General features: G+C 40.6%; 1 protein-coding gene across 3 annotated transcripts in view; it reads left to right on the top strand.

Moving 5' to 3' along the window:
* SHB (SH2 domain containing adaptor protein B) overlaps positions 1-21,772 on the top strand; it is an 80,784-nt gene that overhangs the window by 23,761 nt on the left and 35,251 nt on the right. For all 3 annotated transcript variants that reach the window (XR_004237575.1, XM_032096575.1, XM_032096574.1), the window contains exons 3-4: positions 14,260-14,475; positions 21,160-21,331. Coding sequence is in view for 2 of the 3 variants with exons in the window: in XM_032096575.1 (XP_031952466.1) it covers positions 14,260-14,475; positions 21,160-21,331 (388 nt within the window). In the remaining variant the exon portion in view is untranslated. The remainder of the gene's footprint in view (positions 1-14,259; positions 14,476-21,159; positions 21,332-21,772) is intronic.

The raw sequence follows: 21,772 nt of genomic DNA on the forward strand, positions 1-21,772 counted from the left end.
CCACTTTTGATCAAGACGGTTAGTTTGACAAAATCTGTCTGCTTTCCTAGTGCAAGCAAAATGTGTAATGTGTGCAGGTGCTTTTTCCTTGGTGCCTACGTGTGCTTTACATGCAGCGTTGCCTGTGGCATAGGGAGTTATAGTTGTGTTTCTTAATATGCTGCTTTGATTCTGTGTCTGTTTTCACCTGCCAGTTATCACATGTCTTCCCTCTACTCCATCCCCCTCACCCCCCGATAAGTTTCAACATTTTGGGCTGCTTTTCTTAAGAATGGTGGTGCTTTTAATATTGGATGTGAATTGCTTGTCCCTTCAAGACAGCGATGTTTCTGGCAGCAGTTTGAGTAGCACTGAGGCCTGTGTGGTCCAAGAGGATCTGTAATTTTAGAACTCCAGCAGCTGTCTCTTGAGAAGTACAAAAAAGAGAATAGATTCTAGAGTGAAAAGAATTCAGTGAAGTATTCACTGGAACAGTGGTATTCTTTTGGCTACCAAGATGAAAGAGCTACTTGTTTCCTCATTTTGTGTCTTGCTCATCTGATCAAGTCCTTTTAATCTCCCTCACTTCTACCCTCCTACCCCCAGCCCCTACCCTCTAGTACCAGGTGTGTTGAATTTGAAGATGCCTCACTTCTCTGGTCGTCTAGTGGGATAGAAAAGATGTACTTCATCTTGGTGCAAAGGATTCTCTTAGCTAGAACATGCCTGAACATGAAGATATATGGCCATTAAGAGATCCTCTGACTGTCCTGTAGAGATTTGTGTGAGTTGTGTAAATCCTTAAATTGGATAAAGTAAAAAAATGAAAGTGTTTTGCATTTTCCCTTGTAAGCAGACCTCTGTAGACTGCAATTCCTTCTGATTTAATCAGTGTTCCATCTGTCCTTTCTGTGCCTGGAAAGGCTTAGAGGCAGTAAACATAAACTGAAGTAAGAGGTTCATTGAATACAGTGTAAAAAATAATCTCACTATGAGGACAGTCAAGTTGTGGAGAAGGTTGCCTAGTGAGATTGTGTAGTCTCCATCCTTGGAATTTTTCAAGACTGGACTAAGAAACCAGAATCTGAGTAATCTTGTCTGACCTCATAGCTAAAACCTGCTTTGAGCAGGACATTGAACAAGAAGACTTCCTGAGACTTTGTTTAACCTAGCTTATTTTATGATCCTGCAACTGATTTGTGAAAGTGAGAAGTGGCTGTGAGAGTCAGCATATCCCAGACTAGGTTGCTGGAACCCGTTTTTTAGTCTCACTTGATTTCCAGCTTTCCCACCATGACAGTATGTTCCCAATACAGGTCCTTTCAAACTTTATCTCTGTGAAGACCGGACAGGTGACTGTGAGGCATAAGGAAACAGTCTGCTGAAATGTGGCTTGAGCAGGGGCTTATCCACAAATATTCCAGTTTTGTGGAGGTAACCCTAGATGGGTAGAATCCATGCTGAAAGCATGCTGTTGCAGCAAGGGAGTATGATTCCTGACAGCTGTGTTCACTATGACTTCTTGGGGGGGAAGGAGCAGAGGCTAAACATATGGGCTTCCAGACTGGACTCGGCCTGTATGTGCACTTCTGGTCTCTGTTGGCAGGAATTCTGGGTGCTTTCCAGGTGCAGGTGTGATGGAAGCATAGGTGACTGATACCATTGTGGTCTGCCATAGCAAAGGAAGGGAACACTGTAAATTCCTTTTTGGGTCTGACTAGGAGGAGTGTTTTTTTATTAGGCAGGGGAACATCAGGGACACGTCTTGCCAGTTTATCACTTCAGCTCTCAATCTTCTCAAACTCTGGTGCCAGCTCTATTGCGTCCTGCAACATTGCTCAAAAGCAGGATGCAGAGAATTTGTTATATGAAGAATCAGCAGCGTATGGGAGATGTAGGCTGTTGCTCATGAGTTTTACAGGGATTTATTATATGGAGCTGGACTAGTGATACTAGAAGAAAAAATGAGATTTGCACTTGGGACAAAAAGTGATACAAAAAAACCCCTTGTATCCCTTGAAGATACATACATTTGTATGTATCTTCAAAATTATGTTTTCTTTTTCTCTTTCCTCTTATTCTTTTGCAAAGAGGCTTTTAGCCAAAGGAAATTTGAAAATGCTTAAGAACAGCCTTTTAATAAACAAGCTAGTGTCAGGGTGACAATCCTGGGAATAGATATTTCTAGCTGAACCTGGATTGATTTTTTTTTTTTTTTTTTAAGAAAACTAGTGGGCATTACATGTGCTGTAAGTCAGAAGGAATTTCTACCCTTTCCCTAGCTAGCTGTGCTCAACTCGAAAGTCCTGCTTGGGGGTCCTTTTTTTCCCCCTAAACTAGTGAGGATTTTTTTCTCAGAAGAACTTTCTCAATCATTCTTTTGTATTATATTCTCAGTTGCTCAAATCACTTTGGGTTTTTTATCTGCACTGTACAGAAGAGTTAAGCAAGCTCAGAAAAGCTGGTACAGGTAGTATTAGTTAAGCCTGTGGTAAAACAGAGTAGTTCTTTGAAGGAACAATAAACCTTTTCAGCTCCGATATTTTGTCATCTTTGCTGTGCTTAGCTTGCTGGTAAATGAATAAAATTTTTGCCTGCTGGTTTTGCATCCAGACTCTGAAAGTCCCTAGTGGCAAAATATGAGTGAAATCTTCAGTAAATGAAGTCTGTTTCTGACATCCTCTGTAATGTAGTAGCTACAGTTTCTCTTGTGCCTTTTTCAGTTTGGGAACCCAAACAAAGTGAATGTTTTCCTATCCTTAAAAATAAACAAGAGTTGAAGATTCAACCAGTTAGTTCTGTAACTTCTTTTGCCACAGAATCTGAACTTCTTGCCACATCAGTTTACCAACAGTTTAATGTGGTGTCACAGCAGCGTCATAAAATGAACTTAAAACTTCAGTGGGTGGTGAGAAACACAGCTTTTGCACTCTGTTCATTTTATGTAGGTTGGCAAAAACATACAGCTTCATACAGCCAGATTTCTGGCTATGAAGATCTCTGCTTGAAAGTGCTCCTTTGGAGGAGCTCAAATATCTATGCAAACTCAGCTGTTCATTACCATTCTGGCTGCTAAAATGATTAGAGGCAATTGTCTGCAGGAGCAGCCTATTCTTTCTGGCTGGGGTCAGGTAAGCCTCATCTGGTTTTGGTGTCTGTTGGCATGCTGATATGTGCATTAATTTCTGTTATCCCTAGTCGGGTATAGACCTAGGAAGCCTTCAGTGTGTTTCTGCTTGCTGATGGACTGTGTTGTGCTACTCTGACTAAATTTGTTGAATAATATCGATGTGCAGATAGAAAATGGGAATATTCAGTCTTCATCTGGGTTTGAACAAGGCTGTGCATTGTTCAGCTTCATGTGTTGGTGCCCTAAGGTGGGAGAGTCCACATACATCTTGTTTTTATGGAGCAGGATGTAGGCATGCAAAGCCAATGCTGTTGCAGGTTACAGTAACAACTAAGAGAAACACAGGTAAACCTGGGGGAAATTAGACTTGCCTGAAGGAACTTGGCTTGCTTTCAGTTCTGCATTCATTTTCTGTGGAGTGAATAACTTGAAATTCCCTGTGATGAAGCAATGCATTTTGTTCTGTTCTGGCTCTTGTCTTTTGTGCAGTCTAACAACAGCTGCACTTGTCTGGGTTGGGCTACAAGACAGAAAAGTGTGATCTTTTCCTAAGCAAGTCCTGCAGCAGCATTTATGGCTCTAATGCAGCCTGAGATTGTCTAGGTGTCTGTGCTGATGCCTCAGTTGAAATAGAAAGGGAAGAGTGAGATGAAGTTAAAAAAAAGGTGCCGTCTTTCATATGTACCCTTGATTTTGTATGGTATTTTTGCTGAGTAGCACATACTTTCCTTTGGCTGTGAGATGCATCGTCACTGAGAACTTGGTAGAATATAGAGCGTACCAAAAGACAGCCTCTCCTAACCATTTTTTAAAGGATCTTTCTGTATCCTTCTCTTAAATAACAAAAAACCCAGCAAAAAATACACACTTCAACAATTGTCTCCATGGGTGTGGTTTTGTCCATTGTAAACATTTACATGCACAGTGGTTAGTGGTTTAGAGATGCATATTGGAATATAAGAGTGTAACTGGAAAAACTACCAGAAAGTGTTGACTCAGTTGTATGCATCAGGATCATGATTGCAATGAATTTTTGTAATATGACGTTGACCTAAGTGGGAAATACCAAATATTGCTCTTCTGGATTTGTGGTGTTTCCATTGCAAGAGGTGAAAAAAAGTACTGTTTTGCAATGTTTGCACATGACTGATATTTGCTTTCTTAAAGCACCTGTTCCTAATGATCTATGCTGAGTGCTAACCAGATTTATTTGCTGTTGTTACATATCTGTGTAAGCACAAATGCTCTTGAGTGATGATGTGATAGACTGTATACTGCATACATTCAAACACTGCTTCGTGTTCTGTACTGTTATATAAGTCTTGTCCCAGGGGAAAACCCAACACCCTGTAACTGACAGATTACTCTGCAACTGGGCTTTTAACTGGGAATGGACATCCAGTCAGGGTTTACCTGAGTAGTATAGTAACTACAGATAAATCTGCAAACACGGGCTGCTGAATATTGGCAGCTGCACAGCTCAGTGCAGACTATTGAAATCCTACAAATACTAGAGACATTTCTCTTTCCATCATTTGCTGACCTACTTGATGCAATGAGTAAAGAGGTCATAGGCCAAAGAGGATGAGTTGAAATATTTTCCCAGTAATTTCAGTGTTCATATCCCTGTCACTCTTTCTGTGCTGTCAGCTGTCATTTAATGCATGCAAGGCCTTGGATTGTGATGAGTAAAATCTGTGATTGCATGTAATGACAACTGAACAGCTTTCTTTGTCCAATCATGGGAAGGTAGAATTCTAAATTAAACCTTTTTTTCTCCAGGGCTAAACAGCAAATGTAGACAATTTTTTATGTCTACATTATTGATCCTTACTGTATGCATGTGCAGAACCGTGCTGGACTTTTAAGTTTACATTGGAGGTTAGCATTTGGAGTTATATCTGAAAGCTTTTATGTCCAAGAGGTGGTGATTCATCTTTATTACATGCTAAGGTGCTGATCAGAGTTCCTAGATTGTACCAGGAACTCAGCGTGAATGACAGAACAGAAAGATTGCAACTAGGATGACAATTCCCTTGGGGAAAGCACGTAAAAGTGGGGAAAATTGCAGAAAAGGGTTTGATGAGCCACGGTGGCTGATCTCTGCTTCTTGAAACTTGCCGGTTGCAAAATGGCAAATTATCACTGTGGCAAATAATCACTGTGGCTGTTCCTTGCAGTGAACAGGAAAAAAACCAGATGGTTTAGCATGCAGATGCAGTGTGGCTTTTAAGTCCTGCCAAAGGAGGAAACAGTACTGATAGTGCCTGCTCTTCCTGGAATGCTGGTTGGGGAGAGAGGAGGGAAAGAGCTCTTGTAAATGCATCAGATACTGCTTCCAAAGCTTTGACTTCTCTTTGTTTTCTTAGCATTTTTCTTTTTAAAAATTACTAATAAAGATAAAATAATGGGCGTTCGTCATCAGGGAGGTTTCAGGCTATGTTTTGAGCTGGCATTTGGTTTTCAGTTTTTTAATCATAGCAACACAGTCATTCATAGGCTGGATGAAAACAGTTCACACTTCTGTGTTCCTTTTAACGTCGTAGCTACCAGGTCTATGGAATAAATCCGTTCTAGGAGTTACTAAGTATCAGTTCTTCTCCCTGCCTTGTACTCTCTAAGGCAAATGCTAGTCGGTGGCTGAAGGAAGATAACATGTCTCACCTGACTGAGAATACATCTCATCTGACTTTGTTAAATCAGATACGGCATTTCTTCTGGCTAGGTAAGTCTACCACCATACTGTGCCATGTAAGTTGTACCTGTAGGGAACTTCTTCGCACTATTTGTATCACAGGGCATAGCAGGGAGGAAGTCTGGAGTGAGGCCTCTATCTACTTACCCTTCTCTGGCCTCTCCCACATCCCTGGTAGGTCTGCGCTCAAAGTCAGTTACATGCAGAATAGATAAGTCTCTTCTGCGTAATTCTCATAGAATTAAACCTCCAGCTATCAGGAAGCATTTTGTCTTGTCTGTATAAACTCCCTTTTGCTCACATCTGGTTATTCCTTGCAATATCATCCTGAGTATATAAATATATATATTTATACTCACTAAAAAAAAATTTTTGATCAGTGCTTATCTCATTTGATTCTTTTGAGTAAGCTTTCAGCAAACAGAGACCCTCACAGGCAGACATGATGCAAGAAAATGTCTTCCTTCTATGTGAGTGTTGAAGGGCATTTAAATTATGAATGGTTTCTTCTTCCACCCCTTTCTGCTCTCAAGGTGATTCCTGTGAAGGTAAGATATTGTGTTCATGAAGAGCACTGACAAGGGCTTGAGGGGCATCAGTAGCAGTCATGAGCAGTGAGACTGACCTAACTTGCAGGAAACAGTCATATTCACTACAAACTTCTCTGTTGTGACATGGGACAGTTTTAGATTGTTTAAAATAGGCATTTAGACTTTGGTTGTTAGGATGGCTTTCAAGGAGAATTTATTGTGTTTGTGCTAATCTTAAAGCAAATTTTTTGAGACACTACAGTTTGTGTCCTGGGCTGATGGGAACCCTTGTACTAACTGGTGTACACGGAAGCCCCAGAACAGCACTCTCTTTCCCAGTGGGCTTCCACTCCTCTTCCCACAAGAAATGAATGCTCTTTTACACAGCTTAGACGTTTTGGAGTATGGAATGAGGATCTTAAGTTTTGTGGTTTGCACTGTTACCTCTTGGATTGCTCTGTTTGGCCATGAAACAATGATCCTTGAATCCCAAAGGTCAGTACTCCAGACAGGTCAAGAAAACCTATGAACAAGCCAGGAATATAGCACTGTAGTGTAACTGGCTGTAGCAGCACCTGGAGTTAGCTGTTGGTCAAGCAGCAGTAAATGTACAGACTCGTGGAGTTTTTTGGATTCTTTGTCCTCTCATCTAAATAAAAAGGGCATCCATACTCTTCTTCTGTGTCTTACTGAAAAATGTGCAAGGAGTAAGTAGGTAAGCAGCATCAAAGCACCTCCAAAGAGGCAAAGTCTGCAGAAATCAAGAGTTTTAAACTTACAGAGAGTTTAATCACTGCTTACTTATCAGAAAATAAGGTGTTGAGGGGGAAGGCTTTGTATAATAAACTTCTGCCTCCAGGGAACTGAAGAGGTTTAATTTTTTATTTCTTTGCCTCTGCCAAAAGAGAAATACATCTCCAAGGATCATTTTCATGTCCTTTAGAAGCAGTACTGACTGCTGTTCTTCCAAGCCACCAGGATTTAGGTTTTCTTCCCACGTGTTTTGTTTTTTTAATCAGCCTCCTTCGATTCCACCAACACTCACCCCTCTTCCTCACCCCTTCCCACCCACAAAGACAAACGTGTGCTTCCTGTCTTCTTGGGCAGGGTAATGGTTGCTTGTTTTAATTTGGTACATAGCTTCTGTGGAAAATATTAATGGGTTTTTTAGCTGTTTTATTGATACTTATCATAAACGGTCTTCTCCCTGCCTGTCCCTGCTCTGACTGGCCTAACTACTTTATCAGGATTGTTGGAATGTAAGGTTGCTTTGAATGCTTCTTCCTGGGGTAATGAGTCATACTTGGACTTTATTAGTATTTCTGGCATGATGCAGGCAATGTGAAGACATTGGTTTTCACATCATGGGGTAATGCCAAGCTCTCACATTAAGGCAGGGGAACAAATGTCTGTTCATTCCTGGAAAGTGGCTCATTTCTGAGTCACTTGGCTTCTGTTCAGAAAAAAAAAGATGAGGGAAGGAAGATCTTCTAATATCCAGCTTTTCCTGCAGCAAAATCTGGAATAATTACCATTGGGTGGCAGTTGCTGCAGTCTCAAAGCAAAACAGCCCTCCCTGCCATTGGAATATAATTGGTGTTGCCTTATGCCCCAGCAATTGGAGGCATCCAGCTGGATCTGGAAGCAGAGTAAAAAGCAGTTTGATTTCTGGTGATGATTTCGCAGTTTGATGCGAAATTTGAACAGTGGTAAAACTTAACTTCTCTAGTGAACACACTTTGCAATAATAAAATGAGAATTCTGCATCAAAACTCCTGAAATACTTTCAGATTGTCTTTCCAAAATGGATGTGAAAAGAAACATTAATGGTAAGGCTTGGATTAAGTAAGCAGTTGGCTAAGTATTTTGACATGTTTATCTGGGAATTAATTCAATGGAAGCAAATGTTCATATCAGGGTGATCTTTGCATTAATGATCTGTCTTATGCCTCTGGCAAACTGGCAAGTTACTGGTTGATGTGTTGCCTACCCGTACACCTGGAGCAAACAGCTCACTGCCCTTCAGTGTGATTACTTGCCAGTTCAGTGATTTTCCATTAGAAGCCTCAAGAGCAGAACATGTATAAAGCAGAGGTTTGAGCCATTTCAGAAAAACTTGTTCCTTGATAATAAGTCTTGCAGATGAAGCTTGGTTTTCTCTGATGAGATCTGGCTCTGATGTGACCTTCACCTGCTTGAGATTGCCAGACTGTCAGAATAATGCTGGGGGAAATGCATCAGATACTCACCACTACCTCTCAGTGGGAACCTGAGCATTTTCAAGTTTCTTTCTGCTCTCACTGGTAACTTCCAGTTTTCAGTGACAGGTGAGAATACAAGGAATGTAATTGGCTGTTGTCCACAAACAGGCCTTGTTCCTGAGTTATGTTCTCACATATTTTTGTATATATATATGGTATTTTATTTTTCCCAGGTGTATCCATAGAAAGCCAGCTTATGGCAAGTCCTGCAAACACTTTGCGGACTACCCTTCTAGGGTTTTTGAGTATAAAGTGTTCAAATCCACATTCCAAAAGTTGTGCTGTTCATAATTCTGTTCTGACTATCCTAGTTGAAGACAGGTTAGCCTGTTCTCTCATTGCAGAGTTCTCTCATTCTCCTTATGGTGAATTTTGTGTATACAGGAGGACAAAATGCAAGAAGAGGACTCTATTCAGAGTATAGTTTTTTGCTTGCTTTAATTAAATATCCATATCTTTCTGATGATAAATGTTTGGTCTGGCTGTGTGCCTTGAAAAGTTTTGTGAGTTCCAGATAAAGTCTCTTCAATGTTGAGATCCTCATCACTGGAATTATCTGGTAGATTTGAGTGACACAACTGTACTCAATGAGAATAGAAGCACAGTATTTGGTGATCACTGCAGGCTGGTTACAGTTTTGCATGTAGTTAACAGCAGGCTGTGTATTTTATTTGGTTAGTGGGAAACTAAATCCAGGTCAGTAGGATTGAAGTTGTTTAAATGCTGACTTCTGGAAAGAGAGCAGAAGAGAAGCAACCATCTGGAGGAGACCTGTAGTCTGAATCCAGCGGTAGGAGGACAGAAATTCTTAAAGCTGACAGCTTGACAGCTGTACTCTGTACAACCTTATTCCAGCATAGTGTTTACATGTTAATGTGTGTTAAATAAATGAATGAAAAATCTGCTGGGCTTCCTGCAAATAACTCTGTATCTGAACAAATTTAAGTGTATGCAAAAATGACCTTGGAAGTCATTATACTTACATTAAAGGGTTTCTAGCAACAGCTGCTTGCTGGGGTTAGGAGTATTTCCAAGTATTTTGTGTCATGCTTTCTGAAATAGGATGAAGCTTTATTCAGCAATGTGGCCAGATAAACTCTGTGAGTTCTGTACTGTTGAATGGAGATGAGTGCAGCTAAATGTCCCCTGTAAAATCCAATCAGTAGAATTCTGTTCTCTGTCCTGAATATTGCTCTTAGGCTTGTCAGATACAAAGGGTGTAGGTAACCCCTATACTTTGCTTAAAAGTCAGTTTCAGTGCTAGCTTTTCAAAAGTTGACCTTGCATCTCAGTACTGTTTCCAGCATTATACCTTCATAGTCAGATTTGTCTCACTAAGACAGGGCTTTTGGCTAGAGAAAACAGCTGAGGAGCTGGTAGGACTGTCATTTTAATTTGGCACCAGTCTTGAAAGCTGTAGCTGACATGGAGATGGGTCTGGTTTATCGCTTTTGCACCTGATATGTGTGGGCCAGTACACTTTGAAATCTGACATACTGGCTAGTCAAAACACCTTTATTGTGCTGCTGTTGATTAATCTGTAATTTAATGTGACTGTATCCAATTGCTTTATAGTTTTCCCTGGTTTCCAGTGGAGCGTGCATAAATTACTGTTTGCTGTCAGACCGATTAAGAAGCACATATGTCTGTCTTACCACTAATGCCGTGATTTGTTTAAAAGGTTTTCCAACAGAATAGCAGAGGTTGAAAAAATCAGGGCATTTATAAAAAAACTTTGTGCTTCTGTCTCTTGCAGGTTAAGACTCTTCCTGCATATTAGATGTAGACAAGCAAAATGTGCTGCTACTGTGATGCAGGAACCTGTCTTTGCTTCCCAACCTGCCCAGAGAGTCTTGTTCATTGTCTTTCACCACACAGGAGAACAAAAACTCTTGCAAGCACTTAACTTCAGGGAATCTCTCTGTATCTGACATTCCTTAGACAATTGTGGCAGTAGGACTTCTGCATTTTGCTGGTCTGGTGTTTCATCGAAAGAAATGTTACAAAGGAGCTGTAAAATGGCATTGAGTTTATTACTGCCTGGTGACGTTTACAGATGTGCTTTATTTGGGAAAATGTGTTTTTGTGTTATCAGAACTTTTTTTAATAGTGCAATTACATTGTTTGACCTCTTGTTACTGCACGCTTTAGTTTGAGATGAAGGAATTATCTATTGGCATCTGGCCATTATAGAATGATCTGATTATTTTTCAGTCTGTTGCATCCTTTTGGAAGGCAAGCTGTAGAAGTTCACATGTTGGGTTCTGTAAGCAAGTAGTAATGTTTTGAATGTTTCCTTTTGCTGGCTTTATAGCGGTTCCGCTTCCCTGATGATATATGCCCTAATCTTCTTCAAACTCTTTTCAGGAATACAGTGCATCTATGTGTAATGCTGTTGAATTATTTAGGGCTATTAAGGTGTTTAGTGTGGCTGATGTGGCTGCTTGTCCTGTGGAGCTCTGTTCTGTACGTGAGTATCAGAATTATTCACCAAGTGGGAAGAACAATACCACGTTGAATCTTGTATCTCATAGTCTTGTCTCAGTTTCTATACCTCTCCTGGTCAGGTTCTTGGTTCTACACAGGAGCCCAAACTTCTGGAGCCTGATTCAGTTATAACCACTGATCTGTGAGACCAAGAATTTTTTGTGGGAGTCTTACAGACTGCTAGGAAAATTAGTGCTTTCAAAACTTCAATTGTTACCTCTTCTGTTAGCTATTAAATTAATGCTGAACTGTATAAAAATGTACTTTTTATCAGCGATAAGATTTCAAATTCATAAAAGTGATTTTTCTAAAGAATACGTTAAATTAACACAGTTTTGGACTTCCTAGTCATTCCAATGACTGTTTTAACCCTTAGAGCTATCACTATTAGAGGCTGTAAAATTACCATGAGAAGTGCTTCATCACAAATGTAAATGTTCTGTTGTCTTCTACTACCTGATTCTTGAATATCAAGTTTGCATTGAGCTAGCAGTGTGTATAATGCTAATACTGCTTATGGTACAGATTCAGCTGTTCTGTCATTTATTGAAATGAACTTTTTCTGATTCAACTTCTAGTAAAATTACTTTCATCTTTAAGAGTATTTGTAAATAAATTTTCAAGCACATTAATAGAAAGCTTTACAAAAGGGATTGTAAACGTGTAAGTGTATATTCGTACGCACGTATGTTTTTATATATCACAGATTCACAGGATATGCTGAGTTGGAAGAGATCCACAAGGATCATTAAGTCAAACTCCTGCCTCTGCACTTCACTCCCTCTAGGTTTTAGCTTTTCCTAGAAAAACTTTTCTGCTTTAGGATCAAATATTCATAATTTTTCTAATAGTGGTCTGTGAACATGAACCACCTTCTATTTACTAGTAAACTTTTCTGTATGGTCTAATGCTTTGGTCTTCTGTGTAAAAGAAAAATGTCAGTCAAGAGTTCTTGTACTCAAACACGCTCACACACAAGGAGCCAATTGCGTGTCTGTATTTGGCACACAAATTGTGTTTGGCACTTAAAACTGATTTGGGTGAATCATGGCTTCTGTTCCTCAGAAGTGCACATTTCTTGGTGTAGCGTTGACTGGCTCCACAGTACTGAAAGACAGATACATACCACTTTTCTGACTTTAGAAGAAAAAAAAATGTTTATCTTTTTGATCCAGAGTGTTCAGGAGAGCTGTGTATTCTTTATATTACAGTTTTTTGTCAATGCAGCATTTTTTCTTGATGTAGTTGTTCATAACTAGAAATTAGCAGAACATATCTTGCTTGTATGTACATCTTCATCGATTCTGGTGTATATTTCTTCAAATTTACTGGGTTTTTAATGTATAAATTAAAGAATTCCTTTCAAGGAGTAAGGGCACTCTCATTTTGCGGACTTTTCACCATACTTTGAAGTGGTCTGCAGAAATTACTTGATTATAATATTCTTGTTGATGTCTGAATTGATTTATGACTTTTGTTATAGTAATGGAGAGAACTGCTCTAAATCCTTGCTTTATTTGTAGCTTGAAAAGTTCTCTCGCTGAGTCTTTTAGTAACTTTGCACTTTGCTGCAATTATTGACATTCTTATTTTGTCATTGCGGTGGTCAGTATAATCACACAACATCTGAAGTTGGAAGGGACCTCTTGATATCATCTAATAAAACCTGTTCAAGCAGGACCACCTAGAATAGGTTGCCCATGATTGTGTCCAGTCAGATCTTGAATATTTCCAAAGATGGATACTTCACAGCCTCTCCAGGCAACCTATTTCAATGTTTGACTGTTATCACAGTCAAAAAGTGTTTTCTTGGGTTCAGATGGAATTGCATATATTTTGCTTTGTGCCTATTACATCTTGGCCTGTCACTGGGCACTGTCAATAAAAGTCTGTCTCCATCTTCAGTCTCTTCCATCAGGTATTTATATGCATTAATAATGTCCCCACTAAAACTTATTTTCTCCCAGCTAACAAGTCTCAGCTCTCACAGCCTCTCCTCATATGAAAAGTGCTCCAGTCCCATTATTGAGCTTCATGGCCTCTGCTGAAACTTCCTGCAGTATTGTCTGTCGTGTGCTGGGTAGGTGAGAACTGGACCCAGCAGTCCAGATGGGGTCTCACCATGACTGAGTAGAGGATAAGAATCACATCTCTTGGTCTACGTTCAGCACTCCTAATGCAGCCCAAGTTAGGTTGTCTCTCATTACTCTGAGGGTGCATTGCTGCCACATGCTTAACTTGCTGTCATACAGGACCCCAATGTCCTTCTCTGCTGAGCAGCTTCCCAGCCTGTAAGCCTGCTGTTTGCCAGCATCTCTGGGTCCCTTTGAATGGCAGCACAGCCGCCTGGTCTATCACTCACTCCACCAATTTTTGTGTCAGTAGACACAGTAGCTTTGCCTAACCAAGGCTCTGTGAACTCCAAATAATGGAGACACCTCCTATGACCTACCTGGCAACCTGTCCCGGGGCTGCACCACACACCAGGGGAAGAAGGTACCCCCAATGTACCACTTGGATCTCCTGAGCTACCTCTTGTGCCTGTTTCTCCTTACTGCTTCTTCCGATTCTGCCCAAGAGGGTTTGGTTCTTACTGCTTTTCAGGCAGCTAAGAGGTACTCTTACAACCCCCTTGATGTGAGCTAAGCTCTAGTTACCAATGCTTTTGTTTAGTGTTCTTACTCTAGTCCTAGTTCATTTTTTGCTGATACTCTGTAGGTGTAAATGCAGACAATTTTTTTTTATCAGCATATAAAATTATGCTGTGAGATTTATTTTTTTATGTTCTTTGTGTCTTCAAATTGCACTTCAGAACAATCTCCTCCTGAAGAGTTAACTATACACAAATTTCAGTGTTCTTGGGAATTTATGTACAGTTTTTTGTAAGTGTGCTTTATACCGGCTGACAGGGATTGTGTGGTTCCTGCAATCTGGCTCTGCACAAGCTGGGAAATGTTGGTGGAGGCATGAAGCTGTGGTTGTTAACTGGAGCAAACTTTTGCTTCCAGCCAGTTACCAAGGTAGAGGTAGAATTTAGAAGTCTTGTACAAGCTTGTCATCTCTATAATTATGTGGCTATTAAGAAATGGGTGGAAGTTGAATGCTCTAAAATTATAGACTGTAATGATAAGACATGGTTAGTACTGATTCTGATGCAATTTTCCTCCTTGCCAACAGAGTTTCAACAGCAGGAAGGCATGAAGACCCATCAGAAAAGTATGCAGCTCTATGACACACCCTATGAACCAGAAGGCAGTGGTGTGGAATCCGATTCTGAAAGTGTGGTGAGTCACCATTTACAAGAAAGCAAATTGCCACAGGATGATGACAGGCCTGCTGATGAGTATGATCAGCCGTGGGAGTGGAACAAAGTCACCATCCCAGCTTTGGCAGGTAGGATTCCTAGATCCCAGCCTCAAAATTTTCTCTCACAGTTATAGCATATGCACTTAGCCTCTTTTGATGTGTATGTGTGTGTGTGTGTGAAGAAATGTCTGAAAAGTAAATGTGGGTCATCTCAAATCTTGACATGCTGCAGAATTATGGAACACTGCACTTTTTGTTTGGTACTTCAGCCAACCTGTTGTCAATCATCTTAGCACTTGTTTCATATTACTAAAACTTATGCTTCTACCACTTCTTGTCCATACCCCCATTTTAATGGACGGGATGTAGATAGTGTTTACTGTTGAGCATCTCTATGATGAGGAAGTTGCTTTGTAGGGTCCTGAAATTGTGGAGCCATTCTCAAAGTGACTGTGATGAAGTGTTGGGGATGAGGAGGAAAGTAAAGAGATGTGGCTCTGGGAGTGACTGTGGAAGAAGCCTGAGAGACATGATTACTAAGTAGTCAGCGTGCATTTACCCTAGGTAAATCCTGCTTGACAAACCTGTTTGCTTTCTTTGTTAAAACTCTAGATCTCTTAATGGAAAGAGAGCAGTTGGTGTCGTCTATGTTGACTTTAGCTTTCAGCATGCCATGCTGTGGCATCAGCTGTGTTTGGAATTTGTTGTAGCTGACATGGGTGGACTAGTAGATTTAGGAAAAAACCTATCAGGGTCATTGACCTCAAAGGGTAGTGTTAGTGATTCATGCTCTTCCTGGAATCTGGTTACAAGTGTGATTCCTCTGAGGATATGTTCTGGAACCCTTCCTGTTTAGTGTACTTATTAGATACCCAAAGCAGAAGGAGAGGAAATGCCCCTTATGAAGCTTGGAATAACAGCCAAGAGAGGGGAGGGTGTGTGCAAAGCTGCCATTCTGAGGGACCTGAACAGGCTGGAGAAATGGACTGACAACAAGCATACAAAATCTGATGAGAATAGACCCAAAGACTTGCATCTGGAGGAAACTCACCCCCTGCAATTATACAGACCTAGATCTGGTTGACTTGCTGGGACGCAGCTTTGCTAGAAGAGGCTTAAGGAGTCCTGGAGGAAAGTGGACTAAATGTGGGTAGCAGTGCTCCTCACCATGGTAGCCTGTGTGAATAGGAGCAAGCCAGTGGATGAAGCAACGTGACTGTTCCTCTTTACTTCACATTTCTTGGACTATGCATAATCCTGTGGCAGGATTCTGATATAAGAAGGATGTTGATAAATGCTGTCAGCACAGAGCCAACAAAATGGCAAGAAAGTGCAGCACATGACAGCACATGTGAAGATATGCTGAGAGAACTGGGCTTGCTTAGCCTGGAGAAGAGAAAACTTTGGGTGGGACATAATGGGAACTTTCTAATGCCTGTGAGAAGATCCTCAATAAGATGGAGCCAGTTTCTTCACAAATGAGCAGGTGTGTGATGGGAAGATGAGATATAAGATGAATCAGGAGAGGTTCTGACTCAATATAGGAAGTTGGTTTTTTGTCTGCAAGAACAGTTAAGCATTGGAAACAATTGTTCAATGAGCTCTTGCAGTCTCCATCTTCAGATTTTTTTCATCCTGTGTGAAGAAATGATGGGATAAACAACCTGATCTGATCACGTCGTTTCCCACGCAAGGACGGTGATTGTGTGCTACCCAGAAGTAGTTTTTCTTTCAAAAACCAGCAACTTTATTGTTGAACAATGCTGAGATACCACCTGTGGGACCAGTATACATCTGTCTTCAGTGAGATCACATTTCACAAATTCTCAAATAGTATTACAGCAGCCACAGAAACTGGATTATTAGTTTTAGAAGTTAAGTCTTAAGAGTCATATGTGTGCATATGTAAATCATAGACATTATTCTTCATGTATTGGTCATATTATATGAAATTGATGAGATTTACTTCATTTGGATTTTGTCATAAGCTCTGTGTTCATCTTCATGCCCACTTTTTCGGTTTTTATCAGGTAAATTCTGAAATAGGGTTTTTTTGAGTTATTTAAAAAAAAAGAATCTTAGGTTTGTCAATTTTTTCTTTATATCTACTTTTCAGTTTTTACATATAACTGTAAATTAACAAGGTCAGCCCAATACAAGATTTTACAATTGGTTTATGTGTGAATATTCTTTAAAGTTCTATGTAGTTATGAAAATGCGCAGAGCAAAATGTTGCTTTACAGAACTAATAGACTAAAGAGAGATTTAATTAAATGGTATTATGATGTAGTTGGATTACTTACAGGTTCACCATGGAGAATTCTTATTTAAAATAAGAAGAGTAAACACTTTTTGAGATTAATTAGATTTCTCTGATTACATCTGCCGTTCATTATAGATTAGTTTGTTTTAGGTAAAAGCTTATTTGTCACAAAGAAATGTCTAAGGACTGGCTTCAAGCACAGTTGCAAGCTGCTGTTTCATCTGGTGTCTCTAGACTTCATCTTAGTCCAAGGAGTTGTAAATGTTTAGAATAAGGAAGGAAGAGGTCCAACTTTGAAGTTTGAAATGGTGGAAAGTTTGGAATGGAGGAGTGTTGACTTTCTGCTGAGATGTCTGAAGTGCTTTTCTGACTTACTCGGTGGTTCTATTGTTTGGTGGTTCTCCAGGAAAGGGTTTTTTCAGTTGTTAGCAGAGGTGGATTTTTCTGAAAATTGCAGTGTTGGTCTAACTGGTATTAAAAATTCTAGCAATGGGTAAGTCCCACTTTATAGGCCCACAATTACCGTCTCCCAATTACATGGAACTGTAGAGATCCTGAAGGACTCCTCTGCTGAAACTTTCCTATTTTGAGAAATTCATCTGAAGGGAACAGCAGATATTTGTGATGTGAATTGCAGATACAGAGACTTGTACAGGAAATATTTTTGATTTGTCAGGTGGTAGACCATAGAAACAAACCAAAAAGGCAAGCAACACTAGAATTATCATGAACCTAATTACTCATGCAAGTCTTTGAAGGAAAAAATTTGTTCTTATGCCATGATTTCAGGATTTGTTGCTGAAGCATAGCTAAAACCTGTGTATATCCAACCTGGACTTTGAGATTTGTCAGAAAGAAAGTGTGGACAAGCTATGAAATGTGCTGAGGCTGAGGGGAGTGTGTCTGTGCTCTGACTCCTAAGCATGAGGCTGGGGCTGGTGTCATGCTGGCATTGTGGATGGAACAAGCTGTACATAGCCTACAGATTTTGCTGTGTTAAAAGATGCATCTCTGTGTAGCAGAACTGGAATGCAGCATTTTGACTGTCTGCAGCTGGAGTTCTTTCTCAATCAAATTTGGGTTTGTTTTATGGGAGGCTGTGATGCTAAAATGTGTTTTTGATGGCTTTTTTGGGAAGTGAGCAGGTCTTGTTAGAATTCCTGCTGAGCTGGGCAAACTGGTTTGCCCAGAGGAGTGGAGGTTGACAAAGTAGCTTTCAGGTGCACAAGTCTGGCTAGAAAAGGGGATAACACCAGGGAGAGCCCACTGGATAGAAGATAGCGTGGGCATCAGAGGGCCCATTCAAGAATGTCACTCTGACACTGGCTTCCACTGAGTTTATGAGAAATCTGTCCTCTTCAGACTGTCGTGCAGGCACAGAAAACCTTTCAGTAAAGGAAGCGCCTGTGAAGTCTGTAAAGCCCTTCTTTGTGTTGCTTTACAAAATATATGGCCCTCTGTTACAAAGCAGGTCTCAGTGATCAAGAGGGCCATTTGGTAATAGTTTCCAGCAATGGTCATGGAGTCTTGGAAGGAGGTTTTATAAATGCCAGACTTTTGCTGGCTTCTACTGCTGTTGCACAGAAAGGTGGTGCCTAGGACCCTGAGAGACTTAAAGCAAGGAAGTTCTGGCATGCCACTTTCACAGGGCTACGGCAGGAGTTACAGGGCAGCGGAAGAGAGGCTGTATGGAGGGTGCGAAAGTCAGGTATTGCAGTCAGTTCCATAACCACAGTGGCTGAATACACTATAGCTTTGTTAAGGAGAGGATTCATAGCAGCCAAAACTCAGACCTGATTACAACGTTGGGTGGGTGGGTACCTAACTGGGTATCACACTTGTCACTTTAATCTGCCTGGATATCCCTTCAAGACTGCTTCTTCCTGACAAATTAATTCACAAAGAAAAGGAAAACAAAAAGAGCCAAGCAACCAACCAAACAAAAAAAGAGAAAAAGCCGGAAGTCCAGAGACATAACTGAACTTTTCAGAGAAAAAAACCCCAACATTCAAAGGCATCTGAAATTTAACTTTGTCCTATTTTTGGAGAACAGTTCCTACCTTTAACCATCATGTTAGTGACTTTTTACACAAGCATATAGAGATAACAAAAGAGGGAGTGTTTTTAAACTAAAAAAAGGAGAGATTGAGATAAGATGCTAGGAAGAAATTGTTTAGTCAGAGGTGGTGAAGCACTGGAACATGTTGCTCTGTGTGACATTGTGGATGGCCCATCCCTGGAACTGTTCAAGGCCAGGTTGGATGGGGTTCTGAACAATGTGGTCTAGCGGATGAAATCACTGCCTATTGTGGCATCTCCCTGCCATTAGGGGGTTGCAACTAGATAATCATTAATGTTGCTTCCAACCCAAGCCATTCTATGATTCTGAGTTGTAAAGATAGCTGGTAACAGTCAGAACTGAGTTTGTTTTGTGAACTGAATTTTTTGGTGTCTAACAGATGTTCCTTGTTCAGAAGGTGACATTAAGCTCACTGGTTTTCAGAGAGTCCCCAAGTTAAAATAACAATACTGCTCATATATGTCATGGGCAAGTATACACATGCAATGTTTCTACTTGTTATACTAATCAGCTCTCATTATCCAGTAATGAGGTTAAATCTGAGTTTATATTAAGAAAAAAATCAGCATATTTCTGCCATGCATACTTAGGAACGTGATTGAATGCATTTGCCCAAATTTTGCAATAAAATTTATTTTGCAATAAAAAAAAAAAAATTTTAAGCAGCTCCAGAACATTTTCCTCATCCAGGATATCTCTGTGTATTATCTTTTTGAACTTTTCGAACATTGCAGCTGTCTGCTTTAAAAGAGTGCTTCAAAACAGTAAATACTACCACCTATATACTTAATTGGTTGTGTGTTATAGTAAGTTTACTTCTAAATGCATGTAAGGCCTGTAAGTTTTGGAGGGAGTCCCTTCAGTTTTTCTTGTAACATTTTTTCCCCCGCTATTGCTGTTGAAACTGTCTCGGTTTTGGAGACAAAACTTCAGGAGGAAACACTCCGGAGTGAGTGTCTCCTTGGAAGGGAAAAGGGCCTCCCCCTTTCCTCCGTCAATGAGACAAATGGGTCACAAGGAGTGAAAGTGGGAAAAAGAAACCAAACTGTTTATTAACACATGAGCAAAACAGGGCAGAACGGGATAAAAAAAACCCTCAACGTACAACAAATTCCCGGAGAGGGAACAAACACCCGGCCTCGGACCAGCCGGGGCCACCCCCGCAGGCTCCCCGGACTGGCAAGGAGGGAAGGGAGGCAGTGAGGCAAGGGGAAGGAAAAGGAAAAAAGAACAAGAAAAAAACCCAACCGGACCAGTTCCCAGCTAGCTGGAACACAAAGGAAACCCAGAAAAACAGCACAGCGCACCTGGCACACTCCCTCCAGAGCCCCCAAGCCGCTGGGTCCAGCCGTTCATCGGCCCCGCACTCGGTCCTGTGGCCCCGGCCCCGGGTCCAGCTTAAAGCAGCAGCATCCTTGGGCATTGAGCGGATGGGTAAGGAATAAAGCAGCTTCGTAGCATCACCCCAGGACAGGAGCTCACATAGGGGGGCTGACTGAGCTGTTTGTGCTTGTGGCCACTTATTTTTACCTCCTGACACAGTGAAGGTTCTCTGCCTGGTCCTCACTAGATGACCTTAAAATAAAATCTGCAGCTGGGAGTGTTAGTTTTTGATGAAGCAGCAAACCATAAGAGGCAATGAGAGTCAGGAGTAGGGTGTGGGTAGAATCTTTCACTGTTCCTGTCAACATTCTGTCCTTTGATTTTTTTTTTTTTTTTTTTTAAATTGTAAATATATGGAATCTGTAAGTGTAGAATGGGGATGCTGACATCATTAGCATGTGCTTGGCTACAGGTGTTGCAGTGCTCTAATAAGTTGCAGCTTTGCAAAATAAGTTGAATTGCTTTTCTTGGAATAGTACAGTTAGCGTGAGAAATGATGGAAGGCTATTTTTCTTTTTTCCTCACTTTCCTAGACTTTGAAGGCAAAAGCTTTGTGCCAGCAGTGTGTAAGTGAATGCACTGTCAATTCTTTCCTACTTGACAGTATTTCTGTTATGGATAGATGGGTGTTATCTGCCTGATTTGCACCCGGATCACTGTTACAATGATACCACATTAACTGGGGCAAATTGATGTTCTCACATACTTGCTTTTGGAATTATGGCAGGTGACTGAAGGCTTGTTACTCTTACTTAACAGCATCATCTCTGGAGGATCAAAGTATCAAGTGTTAAGATAAGCACTAGTTATTGTAACAAGGTTTAGAAGAGTGTGAATTTTGTTACTGGAAAAGCAAGAGTTTTAGGACTGTACTTTGCATAGTAAGAAACACTTTACATGATACATATAACTTTGTAGATAAAGCATCTTAAAGCTAGTGGGTATATGTTTATTCTCTGTAGGGTGTGAAAACCTCTCTAAGTGCTGCAACTCTTTTGGTCTTTGCTAACCTTGCCTGGAGAGGTAATTATTGTGTATCTTGCAGCCCAGTTTAATGGAAGTGGGAAACGGCAAGCATCTCCTTCTCCCTCAAATGACCAGCACAGGCAATTAAGAGCACCTGGAGGAGGCTTTAAACCCATCAAACATGGCAGTCCAGAATTTTGTGGGATCCTGGGAGAGAGAATAGATCCAACTATTCAACTGGAAAAGCAGATGTAAGTAAGCACAGTAATTGCTCTCTAGCTCTTTGCCTCCCCACTTACAGGAGCACCAAGCGCCCAGATCCTAGCGTTGAGCTTCCCTCCTCAGTGTCCCCAAAGTCCCAAAGACCTACTCTTATTAGTCCTGCAAAGTGTAAGTAATTTTTGTAGGGGAACAAAATAGTGTTAAACAGGAAACTCGTCTCAGGATCAGTGAATTTTATCTGTCAGGTATGTGCAGTTATTCCATTTTCAACCTTGTTGTTTATACTGCATTAGGGAAAAAAAGCTGTATATCACATATAACCAAATTCTGCTTAAAAGCTGCATGAATTCCATATATTTGTGTCTGCATGTTTCTAACACATCAGATGTGCCCTGCATCTCTCCTTCAGGAAGAGAATGATAAGACCACTTAAAGAGCTTTCAGAAAAGAGAGTGTTATTTCTACTCTTC

Source organism: Corvus moneduloides, chromosome Z (genome assembly GCF_009650955.1).
Source record: "Corvus moneduloides isolate bCorMon1 chromosome Z, bCorMon1.pri, whole genome shotgun sequence".
In the NCBI taxonomy this organism is placed as follows: Eukaryota; Metazoa; Chordata; class Aves; order Passeriformes; family Corvidae; genus Corvus; species Corvus moneduloides.